This window comes from Xenopus tropicalis, chromosome 3 (genome assembly GCF_000004195.4).
Source record: "Xenopus tropicalis strain Nigerian chromosome 3, UCB_Xtro_10.0, whole genome shotgun sequence".
In the NCBI taxonomy this organism is placed as follows: Eukaryota; Metazoa; Chordata; class Amphibia; order Anura; family Pipidae; genus Xenopus; species Xenopus tropicalis.
In genome coordinates, this window is record NC_030679.2 from 96,386,062 (window position 1) to 96,410,024 (window position 23,963).

The following is a 23,963-nucleotide window of genomic DNA, read 5'->3' on the forward strand; positions in this document are numbered from 1 at the left end:
ATCAAGTTGAAATAAAGCAGTAGAGGAGCAAGTAGATGAACAAATGGAACAACACTGTTCTGACATACACATTGGCACTGATTTTCTGGAAGTAACCCATGGCATATCTGTTTAAATGCCAAGCAAGGCGGCAGCTACAGGCAGATAGAGATGAATTTGTCTTCCCACTAACAGATGTGTCATACTGTGGCTGCAGAGTCAGGTACATCATTTGTAATGTGCATGTGTATTAGGGTTTGTTGTTTTATAGGTTGCTTTTTACCAACACCTGGGAACTTATTTCTGGTCAAATACAAGTAGCAATTGCCTCTGTGATATAGGCCTGTGGAAAATATAAGAGCGAATTCTAGGCATTTTTTCAGATATTATCTAAGTGTGTGTAAAAAGGGAATTCCCTAGTAGAGTGTTGGCCCTTTAAAATGGTGCATAGCTCCTTCCTTAGAAGAATTTTGCGTGCTAAGTGGTGATCAGGAAATGTTTCAGCAGGCAAAGCATCCAGAAATTGTACGTGTACCGATTTCTAGCACTGTATTCCAGTAAATGGTTATATTACGGTAGAATAGGCAAGCCTAATGCACGAGTACAAAGTAGCATGGCGAAATGTGTTTGTAGTGACAGAACTTTGGTCTGACGCCTGTTGCCCCTCTATTTACAAAAGCCGTTGTGGTAAAGAAATGTAGAGTTGTAGGCTGTGTTGCTTTATAGGTCAGTAGTCAGGCAGTCTTCCTGCTTCCTTTAGACAAGTGAAGCATGTATTGCTTTTTTCCTATGGTGGTTTCCTGTTATACAGCTGCAGGGCCGATAAAGTGCTTTTGAAGCTCCAGCTCATTGTTTAGCCCTTTTCCCACTTGCTGTCCTCTTTCCTTTTGTAGACTGTTTTTTTTTAATGTTTTATTCCCCTTGGCATAACTGACTATTGGGGAATAGTGATGGGCAAGAATGAAGTAGAGATTTTAAACTGCCAATGTAATGCACTATTTTTAATGTAGGGATAATGAATATGAGGATATTATAGACTGATAATTAGCTGTACTTCAGCAACCCTGCATCTAACAGCTCGTCTGCTTAGGAACTGCTAATGTATAAATCTAGGTTTAGCTCGGGATACCTTTTGGCTACTTCTCCAAACCATTTCCTACAACCACTAAACAGATGAGTATTTAGCTTTGCTCACAGTCCTGTCTGACAGGGCATACCTCTCTTGCCTGCAAAAAAATCTGTATTGTTGGTGAATATGTACTAATGAAGGATGAAGTAATATTATTTACCAATTAGTGTCAAATTGGCAGTTTTTTCATAGAGTACAGGTGTGGGATTTATAAACTTAATGAGCAAGGATGCACAGAAAATTAAATTTGCTTACCCTAAAGTTAATAGTGGTTGAAAGAAGTATAATTGAAATATAAGAAAACCAGGAACATGGAACCTGGGCCACTCTTGCAATCTTAAAATAAAATTAAATTTTGTCTTCTGCATTTATATAAAGGTTTATGACAAGTAAATAAGAACTTGTTTCTTGAGTAAATTGAAGGGATAATTAAGTTTTTTTTCTTTTCCTCTGATGCACGATTCAACTAAACTGATTTAAATACTTTGTATAAAATAAAGGAACATTGATATTACACATGCAGATTCAGTTTCTGTTACTAATTATAAAACTTTCAAACAGCACATATAGTCTTACTGTTAGCAGAAAGTTATTTTCAGCCCTAGAAGTTGATGCAAATAGGGTGTCTCATTGCCACCTGTATCCGAACCAAACTGTATTAATTGGCTGCTAAGTAGTTAATTTGTACATTTTAGGCTAATGCCAGACGAGGCATAGGGTGGATATTTTCGGCAAGCAGAAAAGTGCTTGCTGAAAATTCTGCCCTACGCCGCCTCCTACATGTGCCTGCACCCGAATGAATGAGATATGCTCGGGTGCAGGTATATTTGAAGTCACAGTGATGTGCATTTAACCAGAGCAGAGCTCTGTATTAGGCCTTAAAACAAAGCTGACTTTTTATGCACCATTATCATATTTACATTATTTGAAGCACCAACAACATATTTTAGCAGAAATTTGTTAGGCACCCTCACAGTGCAAATTTGTTAGGCACCCTCACAGTGATTATAATAGCTAACCTATGACCCTCAGGCCTTTTCTCCTGCTTGCACCAGCCAGGGTACTATGATTACAGTGCACATGCCCAGTACAGGTATGGGACCCATTATCCAGAAAGGTCGGGACCTGGGGTTTTCCGGATAAGGGATCTTTCTGTAATTTGGATCTCCTACCTTAAGTCTACTGAAAAATTATTTAAACAATTATTTAAGGATTAATTATACCTTAGCTGGAATCAAGTAGAAGGTACTGTTTTATTATTACAGAGAAAAAAAGGAAACCATTTTTAAAAATGTGAATTATTTTAATAAAATGGAGTCTATGGGAGATGGCCTTTCCATAATTCGGAACTTTCTGGATAATGGGTTTCCGGATAAGGGGTCAGATACCTGTACAGTAAAAGACAGCAAAGAAAAACAGCCTTTTCCTCTACTGTGCATGCATGTCCAACATGGAGAGGACCTGCAGAGAGGATAGAGATTTTAATGTAGAACGTCTACAGTAGTATCCTGGGTCAGGAAGCAGGAGCACTGGTCTGGGGGCTCAGATAAATGATCGTAATCACTGGGGGACTGGAGTGCCTAATTCTTCTTGCGGTGTCTCTTCTAATGGATCTCTGAAGCTGTCACCAATTGCTGCCAATAATGCATTCCTTTCCTCAGTTAAAGGGCATCTATCACAATTAAACTGCTTTCCCCAACAGAGGTGCAGGCTAGTAGAGGTCGCACTCTGGTTGAAGGAAACAATATTTAAAAAAAATAAATAAATCAGCCCCTCCCTGAACCGGCAGGGAGCGGGCGGCCCTGTTATTTGGCATGCATGCGTGTAATAAGTGAGGCTCTCCGCTCACTTATTATGCACACATGTGTGGTCGATGTGAATCACCCTCCTAGGTCTTACGCATGGGCATAATGAGCAAGTTGTGGAACTCGCCGCTCATTATGGGCATGTCTTTGCAACAATATGGGTTGCCCACCCCGGGACCTCTCTCACGGTTTGGGCAGCCTAGCCCAAACTAGTGTTTCTTCTCCAAGTTCTTCTCCAGTGATGTAGAAAACTAAGTCTGATAGCAGCTGATACAGCTAAATAATTAGGGCTGTGGCACACGGGGAGATTTGTCGCAGGTGACTAATCTCCCCGTGTGCCACAGCCCTTAGGCTGCGTATTTTCTTATTCACTCGGCAGCTGAAAAACGCACAATATCATCATCCATAGAAATAACTTGAAAAGACTCGAAGCAAACCACACAATGCGTTAATACGCTAGAAAACGCCTTACCACTGATTTTTCAAGCGTTTGCTGAAATACGCCGTTATTTGCACAGCAAGCTATTCCTATGTATACACAAAGGCCAGACCTAGCGGAAATACGTGGCTTTTTTACTATTTCGCACTATTAGCACCATGGAAACGGGATTTGCTATGTCACCAGTACTAGGCTGAAAAACACCATAGTCAGGGGCTGTGTGGCTTGTGCCGCGTTTTTAGGCTGAGAAAGTACGCAGTGTAAAAACGCCACGTGTGGCATCAGCCTTAAACTCAAAGTTTAGGTGCAACAAAAGAGCCTGTGTGCTAGAGCTGAGGCCTAAACCCATGTCATAAGGCTTGGTGACTTTATTTGCTCATTATAGAATTCTTTCTAAGTGCTCTGGCACACGAGGAGATTTGTCGCCGGCGATTTTTAAAAGAGCGATTTGGCGACAAGACGAGCGACAAGACGCCAATGCTAAATCAATGGAAATCGCCAGCGTCAAAACATACGAGGCTACTTCAAAACGCCTGCTGTTTCAAATCGCACACAGACCCTTTTCTGAGCGATTTGAATAAACATGAGGGGGGGTTAACTGTTGAGTGTTCCATGGGTAGCAGATCGCCTGGAGCTCAACTCGCATGAAATCTCTTCGTGGGTATTGTCGTGGCGACTTGTCGCCAAAGCGCCAGGGGGAAAAAACGTAGGCGACAAATCTCCTCGTGTGCCAGAGCCCTAAAACAGCACAATGAGGTATGATAAACAAAGCTTATGTAAAGTCACAGCATTTACTGTAGATAAATACATTCTATATATAATAAATGTAATCTAATCTATTTAGAGTATTTACCCAGTGTCTATGCAACTGCACAATATAACACTATGTACATATAAGAGCTCTTAACTGTATCCAGTTACTTTTAGAACAGAACCAGAACTGTACTGCATGAAGCTTTAGGGCGAAGACACACGGGGCGATTAGTCCCCGCGACTTTTAGCTAAGCAAATCACTGCGACTAATCACAGCAACTTTTCGCCATAGAGGAACATAAGCATTGCTGCGTGAATTTGTGGGACCATATTCCAAATACCAAAACTTTTCTGAAAAGTCGCGGTGACTAATTATCCCGTGTGTCTTCGCCCTTAGGCTGCTGCCATACAGGGCTGATTCTTAGCATGCATTATACTGCAGATAAACACAGGCTGAGAATCAGTCTCTTTGCTCCAATCAGCTTTTGGGTGTGCTTGCACCCATAGACACTGCCTTAGCCCAGGTGCAGGCATGCAGAGCAGATTTTGTGGCCGAGAATCAACCATGTGTGGCTAAAACTAAACTCTAAAAATTAATGTGCAAGAAAAAGGCTATATTTTATATACTGAACTTACTGCACCAGCCTAAAGTTTCAAAATCTCAGTAACTGCAATGATCCAGAACTTTAAATTAGTCACAGGAGCTCCCAATTTTGCATTCTGTTAGAAGTGTATGCGACACTCACGTGCTCTGGGCAGCTGTTGAGAAGCTATGCTAAATTGTCGTTAATTATTAAGCAGAAAATGAGGTTTGTCTGTCATAGAAGCTTTAGTTCACCTTTAAGGGCTCTGGCACACGGGGAGATTAGTCGCCGGCGGGATGGCACACGCGGCGGCGCGATTTCCCGAAATCGCCGAAAAAGACTCGCGAGGCTTTTTCGGCGATTTCGGGAAATCGCGCCACTGCGTGTGCCATCCCGCCGGCGACTTACATGTTCGCCGGTGGGATGGCGGGTCATGGCAACTCGGGGAGATTAGTCGCCCGTGACAAGGGAGATTTGTCGCGGGCGACTAATCTCCCCGTGTGCCAGAGCCCTAAGCCTTACACAAACGAAAATTAAACTCTGCTTTGCAGGACTAAATCTGTGCAGGAAATAGAACAGATTTCTAGCCTTAAAGAATAATGTTAATACCTTTCTCCCTGCACCCACATTTATTTAGATTCTCTGTTACAGCCAGTTCAACTACAGCTGTTTTACTGACTTACTGGTGAAGTTCAACCCCCTTTTGCTTTCTGAGCACTCCTCTCTTTCTCTCTCCAATTATGATGACCTCAAAGAGGTGCCTACTGCACTTGCCTGATTTTAAATGAAGCTGAGGCAGTGAGCGTGCCCAGAAAATTTTTGGGGCTTTATCTGTTGCCTAATTGGAGCCAAATTTACCTTCCTGTGTAGTTTTGGAACAAGATCCATACAGAATACGGTACTACAATATTTACAATACAGGCTGTTAGAAACTTATGATCAATCCCTTTTAACTGTTTGTGAGATCCTAGACTGGAAGCTGGCCCTCCTGCTCTTTGGGGTATGACAAGTTGTATTTCTCTAATAAAGATAATAAGAGGGATATTCAGTTCTAGATCTTGTTCCAAGGTTTCCCTAGCTTTTATAAAATTATTCTAAAGCTGGCCATGTGCTTAGATCTGCTTGTTTAGTGACATGTCAGAACAGGAGGATCTTTGCTTGATTTAGCCACCCAGGTGGTGGTGCAGAGTAGGCTGATCACATGTTGTCTTGGGCAGGCCTGTCACACTAGGGGGGTTTCTCACCCAGCCAAAAAGCTAATGAATTGTCAGGCAGCATTGGCCTATGCATGGCAAGCTTTACTGTTTGACTTTTCTTCCCTGTCTTATCCAAGACTTTGCTCTATGCTTTTTTATTATAATACATATATTTTGTTAAACGCTTCTGTCTGTCATTTGTGAAAATCCTTTCAGAATAGAATAAACTAGGGATTTGGTCTAGCAGTTAGGGTTAGTTAGGGTACATTTGGAGTTGTGTGATATCATAGAAGAAGATCTTAAACAACACTTCAATTTCTATTTACCCTGTCATGGTCTGGTAACCAATAATTTATAATAATTTACATGTAAATTAAATCTTCTTTTCTATATTGCATTAAGCGCTAACAGTAATGTTTTCTAATCTGCTCTTAGCCAAGATAAGCTTGCAGGATCCTATGAGCGACATGAATCTGTTGCTACAACGGAGGCCAGGCTGAGGATGGAAGGTGTGGAACTTAAAGAGGAATGGCAAGATGAGGACTTTCCAAGGCAAGTGAAGGCACATTAGATGAGTTATTTACATACCAATCATTTTATAAAAATTGTCCAACAGAGCCAAATGATCATCTGTGTGTTCTGTTCCACCAAAGAAATGACATGCCAGATATGAATTGCTGGGCTTGGGAGCCTTTCACAAATACACAGATGACTACTTGTAGCTTGTTCTTCTACCAGTCAAAGGCAGATTAATTTAGGAAAAAGTTTCCAACTTGTATATCAACAGAGTAAATGCACCATTTGTTTATAGTAAGTAAAAGAAGGCACCAAACCATTTTAAACTTTGCTCATGGTTAGTGTGGGCATTGTAACTCTGGTTTACTAATTGGAGGACTAACACTGCCATTTTAAAAATCTAACATTTTCATTCTTCCATTTAATGTTTTTTTGCCTTTCACAGTAGTACTTGCAGAATTCACTCTTTTAAAACCTGCAAATGTAGAGGGCTGTAATCTTGCAAGAACTAGGGACAAAAATTTTGGGAGTCCCTGGTTGATTAGTGGAATTTCAGATCAGACCATTATTGGTCACATTGGTCACTGTCACATTGCTGGGGCAACGTTTAACAACAAAAGCATAGGGCACAAATGTGTGCCAGCTGAGACAGGTTCTTTCACATTTGGTTTACTCTAACTTTGCAAAGAGTCATTGACATGCTGTAGTCCCCTCCTTCAAAGTATAGTGACATCTGTGATACGGCACACTAACTAAAACGAATAAGTGGGTTTATTTCACATTGTAGTACTACACAGTGTAGTAAACAAACATGTTATTAACCAGAAGGACTTAGAGGTACCCTCAAAGACACATGCACATAACACAGACCCTGCTTATATTAAAAAAATGTCATGACAATCGCACCTTAACAGCATCTTTACTATTGTTTCTGGATTAAAGGGAGACTCCACCCAAACACAGACTGCCTTCAGCCTGCCTTCATACTAATCAACAGGGTGACCATATTCTTTGGATTATTTTAAATAATGTAATCCTTATAGTTTTCTAAAAATACTGCTGTGCCTGGAGATTTCTACCATTCAAAAACAATGGTGCAGGTATATACAATTAATTTGCTAAAACTGGAGACAAATTGTTCTTCCAACCAATGTAAATTCATCACAACTGCTCTTTCAGAGCCAATATGAAGTTTGTACATAAATCATTTTCCATAGTATGCAAAGAAATGTATAAATGTAAGGATCTATATACTCTGTGCATAAATGGAATCTGATATCTGGAGTGACATTTAACTAAAAAAGCATGCAAATGAGTGCTGTGCACAAGTTACCACTGCAATAAACTTATATTCACATAATATCTTAGGTTCCGCAAGTATTTCGGATTCTCAGCTTTATATGTGTGGCTTATTGAGCTTTGTCCAGCTAAGTAAATACTTAGGGGCACATTTACTAATCCACGAATCCAAATCACGAATGGGAAAAGATCGTATTTGAAACGAAAATTTCGTAAGATCGCAAATATCACGAAAATGCTTACGAAAAAATCGTATTAGTCACGATAATATCGTATTGGTGATGCGAAAGTCAGGAAATTTTCGTACTGAACAATTGTAAACAGCGGTAAAACCTTTCCGATTTTTTCGTGCAAACGTCCGAAAAAGTCGTGCGTCGTACGAAAAAGTTGTGCGGACGCCCGAAAAAATCGGGCGTGTGTGTGTACATATTACAATTTTTTATTTTTTTTTAATTCTTATGTCAACCAATTTCTGTCCACAGCTACTGTTTTGTGCCAACTTTTTTTGAGAACTATAATTTATTTTCCCCTTTTTAATAAATCATGCTTTTAATTAATAGACCTCTCCCAGAAGATGACCATATCGAGGGGGATTTCTTGTGCGGAAGTGATGGAGATGGTAGACCAGGTAATGATATTGTGTGCAAAATATTTATATTTGGATGATTTGAAAAGTTGTGGATAATTGTCTAACTTCTCCCTGTGGTGCAGCACACAGGTCCATTATTTGAAAACACATCATCCAGAAAGTTCTGAATTATGGGAAGGCAATCTCCCATAGACTCCGTTATAAGCAAATAATTCTAGCTTTTAGAAATGATTTTGTTTAATTAATGTTGAAATGATTTATTAGTAAACTTGCGTCAACTGATCCAAATTACTAAAACATCCCTTATCCGAAAAACCTTAAGGTCCCGAGCATTCTGGATAACCATACCTGTATTAAAAAGTGAATACTGTGTGCAAATAGTGTTGATGGAACCAAATTGAGTGTTGAGTTGATTTATAATTTAAATGGGTTAAAATAACCACATCACACCCTGCAAAACAAATCCAGCTTAGCTAACTTATGTGGCATCCTCAGTGATTTTGGCTTGTATTGTTCTTTAATTAAATGCCCCTTTTTATTTGGTTATCAAAGAAATATTGTTATGGAATTTTTCAGTTAATAGCACTACTCCAGCCCTCAGCCATGTGTAAATTTTAGTCTCTCTTTACTGCTGCACTACAGGTTGGAACAATATCACCCCCCTCCCTTTTCCCCCCAGCAGACGATCAGCAGAATGGTAGGAAGGTAGCAAAATAGCAGCCTCCTGACACCTCTGCTGAAGGATTCAGCTGCCTGAACTAATAGTACCTCCATGTTTCTATGCTGCTACCCTTGCTCTACTTTGGGATAATAGCACAGCTGGTGGAGAAATCCTCCTGTATTTTAGTAAATTGAGAAACAAACAGATCTGCCTATGTTGCCTCCCATTACTTTAGGGTGATGGCACACGGGGAGATTTGTTGCTCAAGGAAAATTTAAACTAGTCACAGGCAAGCAGTCTCCCGAAAATACCTTTTGTGTCAGTGAGAACCTCTGAAAATTGCCTTCATTTGCTTTAAATTGTGGTTATGCAGGTTTTGGAGTAAAAAAAAAATAAAAAATCCCAGTATAGCGCTAAGGGCCGTGACAGACAGGGAGATCAGTCGCCCATGACAAATCTCCCTTGTCGCAGGCGACTAATCTCCACGAAATGCCATTCCACCAGCTAGAATGTAAATTGCCGGTGGGATGGCATACGCGGCGCTGCAATTTGCTGAAATCACCGAAGTTGCCTTGAGAGCAATGGTTCCTGGCACCCTAGATCACCATTATCCTTCCGAACATCATGTTACCTGAAGAAGGTTTCTGCATTGTATAGGTTTTAGCGATTTATGATTTTGTTTGCATTGCTTAAAAATGCTCTCATGTCCCAACTAGTTTTAGCTATGAGAATAGCACCCAGTCAGGAGAAAGAGACCCACAACCCCAATTCCTCCAGATAACATTGAATAGGAAAAACCAATAGCTCTCCCGAAGGAGTTCAGTTGTGTGGTGCTGGCTCTTTCTAAGAGAACAGGATCAGGCACAATGCACTGAGAAAGCTACCTACACACTGAATTATTTGCAATATACGCAGTGTAATTTAGTGATGAAAACACCACTATAAAAGTCATGACAGAATCCCTTTAACCTCTTCCTTATTTTCCCTTAGATTGTAATTTTTTTATCATTCTGTTTCCTTCTTTATTGTTCATAACCTTTGTGCGTAGACTTACTCTTATATTACTAAGCCATTGCTTCCTCTTAATGCAGATAATATAGATTGCAGAGCATGCATGGGCATAGCCATGAGTCACTCGGATGCTCTATATAATTCTGCCTGAGTGGTGATTTATATGTATATTAAAGTGGTTATTTAACTGCTGTAGGACCTCAATGCTGCAAAGGTATGCTTTTTAAAATAGATAGTGTAGTTATCCTAAACTACAGTTAGCGTCTGTAAATTCATGTTCTTGTGAGACTGTGAATAAAAATATTTTTCACAGTCTCCAACCTCAGCCCTTCAGTAGTGTTCAAAATATGAATTCTACTGTGTAAAGTTTAGTACTAGATTCTGGTTTAGAAAGAAGAGGATTGTAGTTTAACAACACGAGATGGTTAGCAAAAATGAATATTGCTGATCAAATTAGACTGATTGAGTGTTTGACATGAGCATGCAATTTTCTTAGAGAAATTATGAAGGAGGGTATATGCAAATAGTTTATATAGGGCAACACTATCAAAATATTTAAAATGCTGCTGTTAACAACATACTGGGTAAGCAAACTACCCTTTTTGTCAGTCTCTAAATAGCCAAAACATGCTCTCCAGAAACATCTTGTTTGGTATGTTTTCACATGATATGCAGGAACTAGCTCACCGTTTACTGACATGAACTTCTAAACATGCCAGCAATCCAGCAGACCCAGTCTGGGAGTAGTTTTATCTGATCAGGGTAAAAGTTGTGCAGTTTTATCCACTTTATTGCCTGTAGAGCTGCAGGACTCCACTTTTCCTCAAAAAACAACAAACATTAAAGATTAGTAAATATCGAGCATTCTGAAGAGTGTACACCCCCATTAAGCCAATTCAGTCTGGTGCGCCACACGGTAACGACCACTGTTATACTTACATGATATACTGTAAATACCAATAAAGTCCCGGGCATACCCAGCTTAAAATGCTCAGATATTTCTTGTGATGTTTTGGAGTTTGTGACTGGTCCCTGCGGCATATTAATGACTGCAGCGATTGTCTTCCAAGAAAAGGGTGGCTTTAATTTTCAGACGGCAGTGCAAACAAAAAATAAAGACTGATTTTTTTTTTCAGCCAAACAGCCAGAATGTCAGCAACTTAAAGCAGTTAAACAGTCATTAGTATAGCAAGCTAACAAACCTGTGTTCTCTTTTAGGTTTTCAGCAGGGCAATGTGACTCACTGCTGTGTGTGTTTGTGTGTACAATACATACATATATATATATATATATATATATATATATATATATATATATATAACATTGAATGGAGAGCACACCGGCAAACTTAGGCAATACCTGGGAGCCAGAGCTAAAGTAGTAAAATAGACTTAGGCAGTATCGGCACTCACAGGATTTTAGCGATAGTAGTATCAAGAGAAAGCAAAAAGAAAAAGATGCAATAGGTGAGATTTATTCGACCTACGTTTCAGTTCCCTACTGGAACCTTCGTCAGGGTAACAGGTAAGTGTACAGAGCGCATATATATATATATACAGGTATCGGACCAGTTATCCGGAAACCCCGTTATACAGAAAGCTCCGAATTACGGAATGCCCATCTCCCATAGACTCCGTTTTAATCAAATAATTCAGAATTTTAAAACTGATTTCCTTTTTCTATGTAGAAATAAAACAGAACCTTGTAATTGATTCCAACTAAGATATAATTAATCCTTATTGGATGCAAAACAATCCTATTGGGTTTAATTAATGTTTTATTGATTTTTTAGTAGACTTAAGGTATTGAGATCCAAATTACGGAAAGACCCCTTATCCGGAATACCCTTGGTCCCGAGCATTCTGGATAATGGGTCCTATACCTGTGTGTATGTTTGTATATGTATATATATATATATATATATATATAATTATGAACATTTTTGACTTATAGAAAAAAAGTCCCAGCAGTACACTACCAAATTTCCAAATCACCACTCTAAAAATTGGCATACTTTAGATTCCAAAGCCGAAAATCCTCTGACAGTAGGTTTACCCCCAGGAAACCATATATTTTCGGAAAGTACATGATGAATTCAAAAAAAGTAAACCTATTTTTCCAACCCATCATAGCAGTTTTTAAATATCTGAAAATCACTTTAATGCTAGCATTTTACAACATTTTAACTCCCACTTCAAAAGGTACCATACAAATCATACCATTATATGCCCCGCATATCCTACCATATCAACATAAAATATTATGAATATGAATGCCAGGGCTCTTCTAAACAATTTGATGCCCAGAGTGCATAGATTTACCAAACCAATGTAGTGTGTAGAGGCACCAAAACTGAACATATTGCACATTTAAATGTAATTTTTCTGGGCAAGCAACAAGTAGTTAACAATTCAGAATGCAGTAAAATCACTAATACCCCGAGATCATGTGCAAGATCACAGATGGTGGGGCACGCTGGAGAGCACAGGAAGTACAGACAGCAGCAGACATGTATCTGCTGCCGCTTGCTCAGCCCTGCTCAGAAGTGTTACAGAATGTAGAATCTACCATCTATGGCACTTAGAGCTACCACAGAACAAAAATTTTACATTCTGATGCATTTAAAGGGTTAACCCCTCCTGAAAGTCTAATTATGGCCAACTGGTCAGTCTGTGGTTTTTCACACTTCATGAAGTGACACTGCAACAGTCACAAACTGCATTGACGCACACATTCTATCAAAAGTGCAGTTTGTGGTTATCTTAAAAAAAAAAAAAAAAAAAAAAGGTGCCACCGATCACAGTAAACGTTTGAGCATTTTAAGCCAGAAATGCAGAGATTTTATCTGTATTGTATTTGCTAAAATACTAAAATATTTATTATTAAAAAGTTCAGTTTTGTAGGTGCTTGCCATTTTTTAGGGGTGGGGGTGTTAAATTAGTTGTTGGGAGAGAAGTTATATATTTTTGTGTGTGTTGTCCTACCTATAGGCCATGTATTTTTTTAAATTCCTGAACATAAATTACCTCCCCATCTGGTAGAAGACTATTCCATGAAATTGTTACCCCTTCTGTACTTTCTTAGTTTTCCCTGTCTCCTTCCACAGTTCTATAAGCTTTTACATTCCTTTTGTCTTTAATGTTACAAAACGTATAACAGTCCAGCATCTATCTGGGGAAAGCACATCCGGTATCGGCTGTTTTAGAGGAAGAAACTAATGGAAGGACATGTACTAAACTATCCAGTCTAACACCTTTTAATCCTCCTGTTACAGTGCTTCAGATGCCTCCTGTTATGTATTCCTCTGTTAATTGTGACCTCTGTCTGTCTGCTTTAGCTTGGGCTTTCCCAGTACTGGATCAGTCAGTTTACTGTATGCCTTACTCAGCATTTCATAATTCACGCAAGTATCTTCCTCCTAGCTGTTTCTGCATGCTGTTTTGTCTGCCTGTCCTTGCCTGCTTTACCTATTATATGTGGTCTAGTTGTGCCTGCTGTATCCTTAGTTGCTAATGTAACATATAGATAAAATGTGAACACTGATAATGGTACTGTACTCATTTAAACACTCAGACTTTCTCATGAATAAATATATGGCATATAGTAAGTATATGGCTGTTCATTGGGGCAACAATTACTGAGGAATAATGGTACGGTAACAGTACATTAGCAGTAACACCATGGGGCTGATTTACTTACCCACGAACGGGTCGAATGGAGTCCGATTGCGTTTTTTTCGTAATGATCGGTATTTTGCGATTTTTTCGTATGTTTTGCGATTTTTTCGGATTCTTTACGAATTTTTCGTTACCAATACGATTTTTGCGTAAAAACGCGAGTTTTCGTATCCATTACGAAAGTTGCGTAAAAAGTTGCGCATTTTTCGTAGCGTTAAAACTTACGCGAAAAGTTGCGCATTTTTCGCGTAAGTTTTAACGCTACGAAAAATGCGCAACTTTTTACGCAACTTTCGTAATGGATACGAAAAACTCGCGTTTTTACGCAAAAATCGTATTGGTAACGAAAAATTCGTAAAGAATCCGAAAAAATCGCAAAACATACGAAAAAGTCGCAAAATGTTCGTTTTCAAGTCGGAACTTTTCCAATTCGGGTCGGATTCGTGGGTTAGTAAATCAGCCCCCATGTGTCATGGCTATGGCACAATCCTAGAAACCAATCAGACTTTTCAAATCTAGTTGTTGATTGGTTGCTATTAGCAACTGCACATCACCACTCATCTTTGTAGATCAACCCAACAATCATTGCTTCAGGTTTAGTAAACTAAATCTAATCTAAAAGTATGCATCTTTATTATTACATTACCCCTAAAACTTTTAAAGTAATGAGGTATTTACCACAACTGTAATGATTTATGTACTTTCCATATGACGGCACAGCATCTCTGTGTTTGTTGACTTCACAAATCTATGTAAAGCAATATTTGTGTCATGTTTTCAGGGAGAATTGACCAGATTTTTAGTTTGCCAAAGAAGATGCATCTAGCACTGCCAATCTCTGGCAGCTAATTCCAACAAAATAGCAATAATATAATAGTGGAGTGGACTTTTTTGGTGCAGGTATAATTATAAAACTGGCACTGCTTTTTTTTTTTTTTTTATATTAATAGTGCAGATATGGTGTTGGCACACTGCAATACTCTCTCTGCTGTTCAACTTCAAGTCCAGCAGAGGGTTGCCAAGTGTAAGTCCACTAATATGAGATTATGGCTATTCTAAATATTGTCCTGCATTACAAGTTTCATTCGGCCCCTTTGCGAGATTTTGTAAGAGTTATCTTGACTATGTAGTGTTTACAAAAAATATTATAAAACTAGAGTTATGGAAAGGGTTTTTAAAGTAATAAAGGGAAAGTATTATTATATTATTTAAAACTCTCCCTTTGTTGGAGAGGTCCTTAATTGGGACAAAACCTCCTTGTATAAATGTATTTACAGAGAAACTGAAGCTACTACATGATTGGTCCAGTATGCAACACCCTTCCTGAAACCATTATGCAGGGGGGTTATCTATGCTCTAGCAGTCTAATTATCTACCTTGCAAACATGGAGTAACTTTAGTTTTCCAGTTTGTCCTGTTTAGCTTAAGAAATAACACAAACCATAGATTAAAACAGTAGGCAGAAAGTATGTTCAGGACAAGATCTATTTATTGCCCTCAAAGGTGGTATACTGCCCTTTTAATTTCTGTCATATGTCATTTCTGTCACATAGTCCGTAGCCTCTTGGGTGACTTGTTCTTCATGGTCTTGTTGGCCATTGTTGATATTGCAGAGAGACCCTTCAGGATTTTCTGCTCTGCAAAATATCAAGGTTTTGACAATGCTTATCTTACTGTGTGTATGTATAGGTTTGCTACCTAAAACTCCACTGTTTTACACAGTCTTTATAGGTATAGGTAAAAAAAAATAAACATAAAATCCTGAAGATCTTTTTTTTTTTTTTTTTTTTTTTACTTTATTTTACAATAGACTATATTTCACTAACAACAAAGTTTTATGAAAATGAAATGCATTGCAAAATATGATTTAATCCACAGTATCAGGTAAATCTCTGCACTGTGATGTCACTTAATATAACTGGTCTATATGTTGTGTTTTATTTAAAGGCTCAGTTTATCTTGAATTTATCAAATAAAATAACAAGTTGAAGGGGAAGATAAAATTATTTTAGACTTACTTTTTAGTTACTAAATTAGGTGTTACGGGATCTCAGTCTTGCTGAAGGCTTCATTACTCTTAGGCTTCCTCAGCCTTCCACACCCTTTGGGTTTCTAGACCATGCCTCATTGTGGCTTCTATTAAAGGCGTAGTTCACCCTTGCATCAGCTACAATTGTTCAATTGTTGAATAAAAAGCTAAAACATAAAAAAAAAAACATATGCTGAAAGGTGAATGTGAACTATTTATTTAAAGGAAAAGTAACACTAAAACTTTTTAAGTAAAAAATCTATTCTACCCTGCCCCAATAATTGCCCTATCCTGCAAACCAGGACGACGATCAATTGATCGATCCTAGCCCGACTCCTTCCTATACAGAAGGAAGGCTAGGATCAATCGATCGTTGCATAGTGGATTCAGCCCTGCATCGCCTTATGTCCCTATTTCAAATGACCGTAAGCCAAGTTTTAGCAGGTATTTTCTAATAAAGCTTTCAAAATAATAAATGGTGTGCAGGATAGGGCAATTATTGGGGCAGGGTAGAATAGATTTTTTACTTAAAAAATGTTAGTGTTACTTTTCTTTTAAGCTGGGGCCAATAAAAAGTGTAATCTACTGTACACATGTTTGCTAATGACAGCTGAGTCCATAACATTTTAGTTAAAGCTATTGGAAGCATAACAAGAGAAAAATAAATGCACATTTTCATGGTAATATTTTCAGGTATGGTGGCTTTTAAGGGCTCTGGCACACAGGGAGATTAGTCGCTCGCGACAAAACTCCCTGTTCGCGGGCGACTAATCTCCCCGAGTTGTCATGACCTGCCATCCCACCGGCGAACATGTAAGTCGCCGGCGGGATGGCACACGCGGCGGCGCGATTTCCCGAAATCGCAGCAAAAAGCCTCGCAAGTCTTTTTCAGCGATTTCGGGAAATCGCGCCGCCGCGTGTGCCATCCCGCCGGCGACTTACATGTTCGCCGGTGGGATGGCGGGTCATGGCAACTCGGGGAGATTAGTTGCCCGTGACAAGGGAGATTTGTCACGGGCGACTAATCTCCCCGTGTGCCAGAGCCCTTAGGTGCCCAGATTAAGAAACCCCCCACCGACTCTTATCAAAGATGCTTTTCTGTTACAGATTGAATGCATGGAACCTAATTAGGAGATTTTGTAAAAGGTTAGGAGTCTTTTGTTATTGCCACCTAAAAATATAATTTTGATAAATCATTTAGTGCTTTGCATACTGAGGAGTTACTACTCCCAAAGGAGGAAAAACTATCCAACAATTATTTCACTCCAACACACTGTAAACACAGCATGCTATATACCATAAAGCAATGTGATTTTATTTCACAGTGACTGTAATCACATGTGGCTTTGTTTTATTTTCTGCAGTTGGGGAAATTTCACATTTAAGTTTTTAATCTCACCATATGCACTTCTGTGATTCACATTTAGCATCAATCAAAGGGAATTGTTTTACAGTATTGCAGCAGTGCACAAGTTTGGTGGATAGAAATAGTGACAGACCTTGCCAGCACTACTTTATTAATGTTTTATGTGGGAGTCTGGCCTGCTGCAAAATAGCCAAACATTTGCATCACTGATTTCAGAATTTGTCGCCTTTTCTGTGAAATGACATTTAGCATAAAGCTTGATTATAATTACCTTGTTGTCTTATGTTATGCTGTAGTTCCAAGTCCAGTGGAAATTAACAGCAATAAGAAATCAAAGAAGAAACTGACTGCCCCCAACCTTAGCTTGAACCTGGATCGCAGCGAGGGCTCCATTTTGTCAGAAGACTTGGATGAAAGTGGAGAGTTGGATTTAGATGATTTGGATACTGCATCTGAAAACAGCAACGAGTTTGAATGGGAAGGTAACATTTTTTTTATACACTTATTTCATTGATATTTATATATAAGTAGAAAATTATTAAAAAACATGATTAGATATTCTGCTTACCCATCTAAATGGTCTGCCAGTGGTTTGGCAGGATACTTTAAGTAGCATTTGTTGCTGGGTTGGTTAATATCCTGATTGGGTGGATGTACTGGCTGACCGTATTCATTGGGGCTCCCGTAAACCAATGAACACTTTATTCACAGATCCAGAAATGTGCCAGTCTGGCAAGCATCTCAATATAAACATCTGCATGTAGCATCAAAGTCATACTGACATGAAAAAAACTACTTTTCACTTGATCATTATTCACCGACAGGTTTGCTTTTGTAAATTATTGTTACATAAAGTTTCTAAACCTGACTGTTGTGCCAACCTGCCTGTCCCTTCTCAACCCTTCTCTAATGCTAACAGACTCCTGCTGCACAAATATGGCAGCCCCTTCATAGAGGAACATGGGGGATCAGATAGGTAACGTAAAAGCACTGGACAAATGCATTTAAGGCAAAACTATAAAGGTCATGCAAAGACAATGTTATGATATATTTCAAAACAGTTTAATTTCTGTTGCCAGTATCTCTTTAATCCCCAGACATGAAAAAGGCCTCTTTTTAGAGGCATTTTAGAATACCTGAATTAAAAAAAATGTAATTCTTGTAAGTACTATGACATTGTTCTTAAATGTTTAAGTCTTATAAGTACTGTTTATTTCTGGCAAGTGGTGAAAGAAAGAACACAATGGAACAAGTAGGTAACTATTTCCTTTCTATCCTCAAGATCCTCCTCTGTTTGACATTGCTGTAAAAATGGTGCTTTAATCCCATGACTTGCATTTTTTTTATATATACATGTGACATCACAATAAATGTAATTATTTTTTTGCTTTTTCCTTATTTAAGTGAAATGTTTTAAGGCTGTTTTCTAATATATGACTGCTACTGCCCAGAATTTGCTTGGAGAGGGTTCTAGGTCTGCATTTGACCATTTGACCATTTAGAGGTAACATAACACCACTGGAGAATCACGTGACCCAAAGCATTGTGTTTACCCGCTTGCCTGCCAGTCACAATTTACTCTTATGCTAACCACTGGGCAGTTGAACCTGTTTACCCAATCAGCTACGGCCCAGTAGATTTTACCAATTAGTGGCAGGCCAAGGGTTAACTTCACTGCTAGCTAAATATGGAATACTTTGATGAAAGAAGTTTCACATTACATTAATAAACAAGCCAGTAGAGGTCTTGTGATAAATCACGCTTGCTTCTACTTTTTTGCACTTGAATGCATCCATTGACCACAACGCTGCACCCAGGGCCTGTATATTAAATAATGCATTCAAGGAGTCAGACTTTAGCCCTTTAAATAAAGACACTGTAAAGGGGTTCCTTTTTGTTGTTTTGTTTTTTGATGCTGCTGACTTCCATTGCCCTGGAGGATAATTTTCCTTACTAGATAACCGTAGGTCATTACCACCATGCTTTATGGTAAGGCTCCCAGATCATGAATTATTCAAATATGCAGTGTAATCAGCAAATATAGTATGGTACTTTCCAGAATGCTTTTTTGGTGTATATTCTATTTTTTTGATATGGCGCATGGCCACATGTTAATTGGTAGTTGACTGTCTGCTTGCCTGCTGCATTAGTATGTCTTATGCTGCTTCCACCATTCAATTGACATACAGTTGGTAGTCTGTTCTTAGTAACCACTCTCCATCTGATTAGGACTCTGGGAACTCTGGGATCAAATAGGAAGAGAAATGTGAAACACTGGCTTGTACCCTGGATTATTTACATCCCTCCTGCTGTTATTTTTCTTTCTTTTCATAAAGGGTTGCATACATATCTATTAGTATGCGTGCCATTTACTTTATAGCAGTGGTAGGGCATTTCTATATAGTAATCAATTAAAAATCTATGCTAAAGTGTTTAAATAAAAACTATGTAGCAGCGTTGTATTTAGTCTTTTTTGATTGATACCCTGAAATTAGATATTCAGCTTGTTTTTCTAGTGTGTGTAAACAGGAAAATCACACATCGGTTGTGAAACAGCCTATTACTCTTCTTATTCTGCGCAGCCACGGCTTTAATATAATTTATGGGTTTAGGTTTTAAACCTCCACCATGCTGTGCAGAGGTGTGTGTAATCCAATTTAGGTGTTGGTATCCATATAAGTGTAGCTTGACTGTGCTAGTGGATTTTAACCATTTCTCTTATGGGACCCAAATTATTCAGAATCCGCTTCATGACCATAAATTAGTTTAGTTTAATCATTATGTTTAATTGTATCAAATAGGTTCAATAATATCACATAATTAAAGTAGTGGTTTTCCTTGGGTTAAGGGGAATGGAACAGGGAAGGATGGGGGGCTCAGTCTGAAGGTCACTTGGGTATAAATTGTTATCCTAGGTATACCTAAAAACCCAGTTTGAGTATCAGTTAAGGTAGATTTTCTAGAAACTGATACATTGAAATTTTCTTTATTTGTACTTATTTTATTAGCCAAGGTTGGCCTTGACCGAAAGTATGACCTTCAGGCTGGGCTTGAACTAAAAAACAACCTCTGATTTAGGGGGATCATGCTAATCCAACCTAAACAGCATGGGGAGCCACAGGATTAAAATCTGTGCCCCAGATGAAAGTTAAAACAACACACAATATACTACATAGTAACATAGTAAGTTGGGTTGAAAAAAGACATACGTCCATCACGTTCAACCATAATGCCTATATATAACCTGCCTAACTACAAGTTGATCCAGAGGAAGGCAAAAAAACCCCATCTGAAGCCTCTCTAATTTGCTGCAGAGGGGAAAAAATTCCTTCCTGACTCCAAGATGGCAATCGGACTAGTCCCTGGATCAACTTGTACTAAGAGCTATCTCCCATAACCCTGTATTCCCTCACTTGCTAAGAATCCATCCAGCCCCTTCTTAAAGCTATATAATATATCAGCCAGTACAACTGATTCAGGGAGGGAATTCCAGAACTTCACAGCTCTCACAGTAAAAAATCCTTTCTGAATATTTAAATGGAACCTCCCTTCTTCTAAACGGAGTGGGTGCCCTCGTGTCTGTTGGAAGGACCTACTGGTAAATAAAACATTAGAAAGGTTATTATATGATCCCCTTATATATTTATACATAGTTATCATGTCACCTCTTAAGCGCCTCTTCTCCAGTGTAAACAGACCCAACTTGGCCAGTCTTTCTTCATAACTGAGACTTTCCATACCCTTTACCAGCTTAGTTGCCCTTCTCTGGACCCTCTCTAACTCAATAATGTCCTGTTTGAGCACTGGAGACCAAAACTGAACAGCATATTCTAGATGGGGCCTTACCAGCGCTCTGTAAAGGGGAAGAATAACCCCCTCCTCCCGTGAATCTATACCCCTTTTAATACAGCTCAAAACCTTGTTTGCCCTTGCAGCTGCTGCCTGGCATTGCTTGCTACAGCCAAGTTTATTATCTACAAGGACTCCAAGGTCCTTCTCCATTATGGATTTGCCTAGTGCAGTCCCATTTAGGGTATACGGGGCTTGCATATTTTTACATCCCAGGTGCATGACCTTACATTTATCCACATTAAATCTCATCTGCCACTTAGCTGCCCAGATGCCAGTTGGTCAAGATCCTGCTGCAGGGATGTCACATCCTGGATAGAATTGACTGGTCTGCAGAGTTTTGTGTCATCTGCAAACACTGATACATTACTCATAATACCCTCCCCCAAGTCATTTATGAACAAGTTAAACAAAAGTGGACCCAGTACAGAACCCTGAGGGACCCCACTGAGAACCTTATTCCAAGTAGAGAATGTACCATTAACAACCACCCTCTGTACCCGATCCTGTAGCCAGTTTTCTATCCATGTGCAAACGACTTCACTAAGACCAATAGACCTTAGTTTAGAAAGCAGTCGTTTGTGGGGAACGGTATGAAATGCTTTGGCAAAATCCAAATATATTATATCTACTGCATCCCCACTGTCCAGCTTCTTACTTACCTCATCATAAAAAGCAATTAAATTGGTCTGACATGACCTGTCCTTCATAAAGCCATGCTGATTACGGCTCATAATGGCATTTTCCACTACATAATTTTGTATGTGATCCCTTAACAAGCTTTCAAATAGCTTGCCCACCACGGATGTCAGACTTACAGGCCTATAATTGCCAGGCTGAGATCTTACTCCCTTTTTAAATATAGGAATGACATTCGCCTTCTTCCAATCCCTAGGTACCATACCTGATGAAAGAGAGTCTGAGAATATCAGAAACAAGGGCCACTGCAATTCTGCCCCTAGCTCTCTCAGTACCCGAGGGTGTATTCCATCTGGCCCAGGTGCCTTGTTTACATTTATCGTGTGTAACCCTTTAAGCACCATATCCTGTGCCAACCACTGTGAAGTTGGAGCTGAGACAACAGTGCAGCTATTGGGTGGGACTTGGCCCACTGGCTCCTCTACTGTATACACAGAAGAAAAGAACTGGTTAAGCTCTAAAAAGATTTTGAACATAAATAGGAATTTATATTGCCTTCCTTGATGTGAAATGGTAGGTACTTTAAAAACATCAGTGTCTGCAGTTTTCCAAAATGCTGTAATACTTAATTACTCCCTGGCAGAATGGGCATCAGTCCCAGCCATTACATAGTCTAAACTGTAAAGCCATTAAAGGAGAGTACTTACATTATAATCTCATTATTGGTGCCTGAGGAATAGGAGGATGAGGCTTCAGCCCAAGGTTATAAGGAGGTGGACACTGGAAATGAACCCAAGGTTCCATCCCTCAGTGGTTCACAAAGGAGTTTTTTCTGTTGTAGCTCTAATGTACCAGATTTACAAAATGCACATAAAGTCCTTGTGCTGTTAATAAGAATGTCACTGATTATAATCTGTCGTGCTTTAAAGTGATAAAAATGACAAAAATCACTTTTGCCAGCGATTTGTAATGTATTGTACTTCTTTAAGGTGAATAATAATAAATAGCTTGTTTGTATCCATTGGTTCCCAGATTCCCAGAGTAAATTGGTTAATTAAGACAAATAATGCACAACAGGTTAATCAGTGTAAGTTCATGAGAGTTTATTATATTTACAGATGATCTTCCAAAACCAAAGACTACTGAAGTGCTACCAAAAGGTTCTATTCCTGAATATACTGCGGCAGAGGAGAAAGAGGAAAGCAGACGCTGGCGTATGTTCAGAATTGGCGAGCAAGATCATAGGGTTGATATGACTGCCATAGAACCATATAAAAAAGTTATTAGCCATGGAGGTAAGAAGAGGTACTTACATGTAATCTTCTGCTCACAATAAAACCATGCACTCATTTTATATTATTATTATTTAAATAGTAATTTCAGTATTACCTTTGCGGCAATGCACTGAGAAACATGTGTGATTTTAGTGTGAGGGCTACACTTTGGATCTATACAAAGTATGTAATGAGATCTCTAATGCATAATCATTGCTGGTAGTTAGTGCAATGGCAAATAAATAGCACGCTCTGCCTCCTGGGAAGGAGGTGGATCGCAAAATAGCAGCACAAGCTTCAAATTGATATTAGGTTAAAAAAAAAGGAGACTAACTATATAAATTACCACTTTTTTTACTTTACATCATTGACCTGTGAGTGCAGTTTTATATGATTAGAAGATGTTGTATTATTTGATAGATAGATAGATAGATAGATAGATAGAAAAGCCCAGAATACTCTGTTAATTATATCTTTATAAATTGTACCTAGTAATGGGATCAATTATAATGACTTATAAAGGACAATGAAAGGTTAATATAAATTAAAAGTAAGTCTAAAGGCATTCTTTTTAAGTACTTACTGCATATCCAAATTCCCAGATCCCTGCTTGCTTCTCTGAGATATGGTGCTGGCAGCCTACAGCCTACAGCCAGCGGCAGCCTTCCCATTCTCTGAGCATGTGTGTAACTTGATCCTGTCTCCTGTTCTGAGCTACACATGCCCACCAGCCAATCAGAAGTGGATCTGGCAGAGGGGAGGGGGGGAGGGAATGAAACACGTGCAGTATGAAGCAAGGAGGGAAAGGAAGGGAGAATACCTTTTTAGAGATGGCTGCCTGTTCTAGAAAATGTGAAGTAAGTGTGACTGAGTAAATATTTGATTAGGTGAGCCAAAAGTGTGGTGTTTTTACTAAACAATAGGAGGACTATTGGGCAGTATGCTTTTTAAATTTTGACTTGCATTCTCCTTTAATGTCAAAGTGTTGTATTTTCACTTGACTCATTGAAACTTGTGTATTATAATAAATAATGCACCCCTTGTGCTAAAATATGCGTATATTAGAAGTCACCTCAAAGTTCCATGACCTGTATAAGAGCATTTCAGCCTTGTGCTATATGGTCATGGAAAAATAAGGGGGTACATTATTCAATATATAATCCACAAA

The 23,963-nt window shown here is 38.9% G+C and overlaps 1 protein-coding gene across 4 annotated transcripts in view; it reads left to right on the plus strand.

Annotated features, from left to right (window-relative positions):
* bnip2 (BCL2/adenovirus E1B 19kDa interacting protein 2) overlaps window positions 1–23,963 on the plus strand; it is a 38,430-nt gene that overhangs the window by 4,875 nt on the left and 9,592 nt on the right. For 2 of the 4 annotated variants that reach the window (XM_031897922.1, XM_031897923.1), the window contains exons 2-6: window positions 6,321–6,437; window positions 8,261–8,328; window positions 13,299–13,364; window positions 17,330–17,515; window positions 22,640–22,816. In XM_031897922.1, the coding sequence (XP_031753782.1) occupies window positions 6,321–6,437; window positions 8,261–8,328; window positions 13,299–13,364; window positions 17,330–17,515; window positions 22,640–22,816 (614 nt within the window). 4 annotated transcript variants of the gene reach the window in all.